This window comes from Squalius cephalus (genome assembly GCF_949319135.1).
Source record: "Squalius cephalus genome assembly, chromosome: 10".
NCBI classification, from domain to species: Eukaryota; Metazoa; Chordata; class Actinopteri; order Cypriniformes; family Leuciscidae; genus Squalius; species Squalius cephalus.
In genome coordinates this window covers 16294572-16300571 of record NC_137131.1, presented here as the reverse complement: position 1 = coordinate 16300571, position 6000 = coordinate 16294572, and the positions used below count along the sequence as shown (strand labels likewise).

Below are 6000 nucleotides of genomic sequence, written 5' to 3'. Positions count from 1 at the left end.
ACACGCAGACCGTCCGGACGCCAATGCTGAAATCAAGAATGGAGCATTGATTATTCATGCCTGCAGAAGAGACTGTGCGCTGTCATGTGCAGTGCCCATTGGAGCTCATTAATTGGTGAGCAAGTGCAGGGGATGAGAGCGAGTGAGGCTGAAAGAGAGATAGACGGTGAGAGAGGTTGGCAGAAGAGTGGAGCCAGGGGAAAAGGACCAGATTTACAACCACGGTGTTTCCTCTCTTCTTCCCGATTGCTCCGCAAAGTAAACGCGTCACTCTTCAGGCTGCGTTCTCCATCATTTCACCTGGCGCCCACCTGATAGTTTGCCGTGGTGCCCTCTCTGCTTGGAAAACAATGACCACCTATAGCAACAACCATGAATACTGCTGTGGAGCTTACGTGGACTGTCGGACCGGGGTGACGGAGGTGGCCAACTGCAACCATCCCAGAATGCAACAGAGGGTCGGACACGTGCACGGCACGCTGACCCGAACGCCGAGGCAATTGGTTCAACAACCGCAATTCCATCATCATTTCCACCACCATCTGCACCAGCAGAACCAACATCAGCATCAGCAACAGCAACAGCAACAGCAGCCTCACCTGTCTCAACCCACCCTGCTCAACTTCCAGCAGACTCACCTGGAGTCCCACAGGGTTCCACAGTACAGCTCCTGCACCCTTCCAGCCTCCACCAAGAGCAGAGGGAAGTTCACCAACCTGAGGGATAGTGTGAAAAAGAGCCCCACCAAAAGCACAGCTAAAGTCAGAGCTTCTTCCAGTGCCTTGTGGCTTGCCAATTCTTGGGGCACTTTTTCATTGGATAAGGTATGTGGGAGTCTTATTGAGAGATGAGAGGTGTTACTGTAGAGTAGTGCACTGGGGGAGGAGGTTGAGCTGTGAGGATGTGAATTTCAGATAATGCTACGTTGTTAATCTGAAATGTCTATTATATTGTGTTGATGAATATATGGTTGTTTCTCAAGATTTATTGTCAGTGGTTGCCAGGGCCTTGCAGACATGATTTTGGAGGTGGAAGGGATATATTGTAAAGATCCAGGTTCATGTCATGTATTGAAATTTATTGAAAAAAAGAAAAAAGGTACATATACTACCATTCAAAATTTCCTGGTCGGTCATATTTTTAAAGAAATTAATACTTTTATTCAGCAAGGATGCATTAAATTGATCAAAAGAGACTGTATTTCAACATTGATAATAGAATAGAAATGTTTCTTGAGCAGCAAATCAGCATTAGAATGATTTCTGAAGGATCACGTGACACTGAAGATTGGAGTAATGATGCTTATAATTCAGCTTTGCCATCACAGGAATAAATTACATTTTAAAATGTATTTTAAACTTGAATGCTATTTCACAATATTACTGTTTTTGTTGTATTTTTAATGACAATTTGGTTTTTTTTGGTAAACATGGAGACTTTTTAAAAGAAAACATTAAAAACCGACCCTTACCAAATGTTTGAACTGTAGTGTGTATGTTTTTCATTTATTTTTGATGTAGTTTTTTTTTTTAAATTATTGGATCCTAACCAGCAAATTAAATATGTGTCAAAATATGAGATGTTTTGGTCATCATATTGACACATTTTGTAAGCAGTGAACATATTTGAAATCTTTTATACACATTTTACACTAATGATTTTTGAAAAGGAATTTTGGGATAAAATCATCAGTATAATATTAATATATTTTATAAGTAGATGACTTATTAAAAAAACTTAAAATATTATATTTTTTTAATATTAAATTGGGGTATGTTTTGGATTGTTATTCATTTGAGACATTGGTGGGAGCTTTAGGCTGAACTCTAAACCAGTCTCTCTGATCAATGCTAATGATTGATTCTAATTTTAACTCTGAAATCACAGGCCGTGACTACTGTACAACCGCCATAATAGCATGCAGTGTAAATAGATTCTTATATAAGTTACTCTGGTCAATTTAGGCAGGACAGCATGCGCTCATGTAAAAAGTTGTGACTGAATTGGTGATGTCTTGTGTGCTGTTGTCACTCAAATATAGTACATGCCTTAGTCTCAAGTCTCTGCCATAACCCCGAGTGTGAGGGTTAGTGAAACGGAAACCCTTTCTAATTAGTAGTTGCAGTGATGTGTTTGTTTTTGACTGGGTGAACTGGACTGTTGTAACTGAATATCCGTCTCCTCTGGCTGTGTTGTTGGTGCTTGGACAAGCGCCTGTGGATCAGATCGCTTTTGTTTGGGAACGCTGACACAGACGGGTTGTGTAGAGGGGCCAGTTTCAGCGGATGTCTCCTCACTGACAACATGGCAACACACTTTTGCTCCTGTAGAGCTGGAATCTGCTGAACTCCCATAGATATCTGCTTGCGTCAGATCCTCTCTGCACGGTCCACATCATGTAGGCTACATTGTGTTTCTATTTCATTTCTGAATTCATGATTATAGCTTCAATTCTGAAATGAGATCTGTCAATCAAAGTCACTTTGACCATGGAAATTTCATGGAAATCTTGAGACAAAAGGGTTTTGAAAACTAACACAGGCTGTGCTAATGATAGCTACCTTGCTGGCTAGCTGTTTGTCAACACAAAATCTTCCCAACATAAACTTTTGACAATTAACTATCTGTAATACATGCAAGTAAAAGTGTCTTCCATTTAAATTAATTTAACCTTTAGTTTTATCATAATGTAATGGCGTTTATTATATAATTTATTAATTTTGATTTAGTTAAATAGTGGCCAACGAGGCAACTAATTAGTACAGCGCGGCAACGGTTTAACTAAAACGAGGGAATAAACATGGCCATAAATTAAAAAGTCATGGTAACTAATTTTAAAATCATGACTACAATATCTTTTGATGTGCTTGGCTCTGTACTTCTAGAATCAAAACTGTAGAAAGAATTTCACTGTTCTGTATGGTTGTAAAGCTGGATGGATTTGCATAATTCTTTTTTTAAAAGGATAGTTCACTTAAAAATAAAAACTTTCTGTTAATTTACTCACCCTCATGCTATCCAAGATGTGTCTTTTTTTCTTTAGTTGAACAGTAAAGAATATTTTAAGCTGAAACCATGGTCTTTGGTAGCCTACATCAAGATGTTAGGTCTGGCAACTCACCATAGACACGGCTCAATCCGAGGGGCGGGATAAATGGCTGTCTTTCAAATTCCCTCTGCACGCAATAGGACAGCGCTTCAACCAACCAGAGCGTTTTCCCAACAGCGGAGCTAACGTTAGTTGATAGATTCAACTTTTGAATCTGGCCGGCAAAACTACGAACACATCTTCCTTTTTTAAGAATGACTTAAGTGCCGTTCTTTGCTCTTTTCTCAAAGAAAAACTTAACTCCAAGTCCTCCAGAGTCGCGGCCAAAGCCGATTTGAAAGACTGTTCGCCAGAAGCAGCAACTCTTCTTTGTTTTCAAGTAGCAGGGAACCGTCGCAACTCTGTCGTCATTATGTTAAGCCTGCCCCGCCTACTCTATACGCGATGTGATTGGCCTGACCCAATTTAGGTTTTTACAGCTCCGAAAGTCAACGGAGAGTTGCTAGACTACCCTGGCTGCAAAATACATTTTGCTGCCGCTAGGGTGCGTCTAGATTTCTAGGCTAGGTCTTTGGTGAATTATAAAATGCAAGTCAATGGCTACCATCACTTTGAGAGTCAAAAAAAAAGTTTCAGGCAAAACAAAATTAGTACCTGTGGCTCCTGGCGATACATTGAGTTCTTATCAAGCGAAACGATCGGCCTGTGCAAGAAACGAAACATTATTTGCAACATTATTACCTATATAATCCACAGCCTCTGCAAACGGTTCTGAGCTTGTTCATTGCAGTCTGGAGCGCGAGCTAGCGATGTATGCGCGGGAACTCAAACGTTGGGAATCTCTGAAAATCCCGATTGAGATCGCACAAGCGAATGTAATCTTAATTTTTTATATCGGTTGCGGCATCCCGGATAAGCACAATTAGCACTTTGATGAACAATACAACGCATGTGTCCTTCCTCTCTGTTGTAAACAAACACAGCGTCAGCTCACGTGTGAGTGAGTTTGCTCCCACACGTACTGTACGTCATTATGAGACAGGAAGCTCGCGCTCCAGACCGTTTGCTGAGGCTGTGGATTACAGCTAATAATGTTGTAAATAATTTTCAGTTTCTTGCACAGACCGATCATTTCGCTTCATAAGACCTCAATGTATTGTCAGGAGCCATGGGTATTAATTTTGTTTTCCCTTTGTATGTTTTTTTGACTCTAAAAGTAATGGTAGCCATTGACTTGCATTATATGAGGCACCAAGAACCAAGGTTTCAGTTAAAAATCTTCTGTACATTTCTACTGAATAAAAAAGACACCTACATATTGGATGGCCAGAGGGTGAGTAAACAGATTTTTGGGTGAACTATCCCTTGAAAGGAATTGTTGGATTTCCAAATAGAAATTGGTCACAATGCACTTCAGGTTTGCTTTGCAGTTGTTGTAAATTAGTGCAGACTGTTTAGTTCAGGTGTGATGTAGTCTGAAGTTTCTCTCGCTGGCACACATTTTCAACCTGCAGAAATAAAAATTACGCTATTTTCATATTTAAAAGGAAGAGCTATTCCTTCTCAGCCCTGCACAACAGGATGCTGATTGCTGGACTGGAGATTTATTTTTAGCCCTGTTGAATCTTGAATCACAGTTATCTTAATGGTTATGTCTAAAGAAAGGTTTGTCCTTCAAGCGAGTCACAAAATAGCATCACAAATCCTTTACATTGATGGGGATTCTATCACAATTTACACTTTTAAAGCTCTTTTGCTAATACTACTGAATACAATAAATATTATTGTATTGAGTGCTTCATTCCAAAACTGTTTGCTGTTATTGATGAATTTTTTTAGTCTGTGGAAAACAAAAGGAGAATATGATGGTTCTTCAAGTGGTTTTTAAACCGCATTTGTGACCTTGGACCTTGGTCACATGGGTCAATTTTATGAAATTTAGATTTATACATCACATGAAAACTGAATAAATAAGCTTTCAGTTGATGTATGGGTTGTTATGATAGGACAATATTTGGCCCGAGATACAACTATTTGAAAATCTGGAATCTGAGGGTGCAAAAAAATGGAAACATTGAGAAAATCGTCTTTAAAGTTGTCCATTTATGTTCGTGATTGTACTGCATTCCCTCACAAAAATAAATGTTTTATATATTTACGGTAGGAAATTTACAAAATATCTTCATGGAACATGATCTTTACTTAATATCCTAATGATTTTTGGCATAAAATAAAAATCGATAATTTTGACCCATACAATGAATTTTTGGCTATTGCCACAAATATACCCGTGCAACTTATGACTGGTTTTGTGATCCAGGGTCACATTTCATAGTGGCCAGGTCCTTTTTTTTTAAGTTTATTTTTTAGAATGAAAGTAATCATTATCCACTATGCTTCAAAATTGTCCTTTTGTGTTTCACTGAAAAAAATAACAGTAGAATTGAAGTAACATTAGAGTAAATATTGTAAGAGTATTTTAAAGCTTATTTATAAGATCTTTTCATTATTAAATTTCTTTTATCTCTTTTTTTCACCCTTTACTATCTAACTTTTATGCTGTGAATAATGTAAATTGAATGTTTGCAGAGACTTTTGCTAATAAAACAATCACATTTTGCAGGCTAAAACAGTCATATGATTATTTTTTTATTGTATTGTTTCCATTATCTCATCTTCTCCCTCTCTGTTTAGAATTCTGTTCAATATCTGTTTTAATTCGTTTTTTTTTTTTTTAAGAGAATTCGTGAAAATCAGTACTGCTGTGTGTCATCTGGTCTGACCTTTGACCTCCACTGTCATTGTTTAGCAGGCAGATGTCATTCCTCCCTCCGCTCCCATAATCCCTGTGATCCCTATCCCACCCGTCCCAGCCGAGACCACTGCCATTCCAGCACCCGCGTCACAGGTCTTTTTTTTCCTCATGTTTTCACTCCACCCACTCAACGATG

At 38.6% G+C, this 6000-nt stretch overlaps 2 protein-coding genes across 18 annotated transcripts in view; both read left to right on the top strand.

The window, feature by feature from the left end:
* The window catches only part of LOC307165763 (disks large homolog 1), a 116979-nt gene that overhangs the window by 65287 nt on the left and 45692 nt on the right, over nucleotides 1–6000 (top strand). For 3 of the 17 annotated variants that reach the window (XM_079883713.1, XM_079883718.1, XM_079883722.1), the window contains one exon: nucleotides 5862–5957. The exons of 12 other annotated variants lie outside the window; for them this stretch is intronic. In XM_079883713.1, coding sequence (XP_079739839.1) covers nucleotides 5862–5957 — 96 coding nt within the window. Of the gene's footprint in view, nucleotides 1–5858; nucleotides 5958–6000 lie in introns of all 17 variants that reach the window. 2 more of the 17 variants (XM_079883717.1, XM_079883716.1) reach the window with 1 other exon arrangement.
* Nucleotides 7–1078, top strand: LOC307165769 (uncharacterized protein). Its single transcript, XM_079883733.1, has one exon. It carries the CDS (start codon nucleotides 351–353, stop codon nucleotides 849–851), a length of 501 nt encoding a protein of 166 aa, XP_079739859.1. The 5' UTR covers nucleotides 7–350; the 3' UTR covers nucleotides 852–1078.

Bases quoted from the DNA above. Each gene is read 5' to 3' on its own strand.
- LOC307165769 (XM_079883733.1), top strand. From the start codon at position 351: ATGACCACCTATAGCAACAACCATGAATACTGCTGTGGAGCTTACGTG.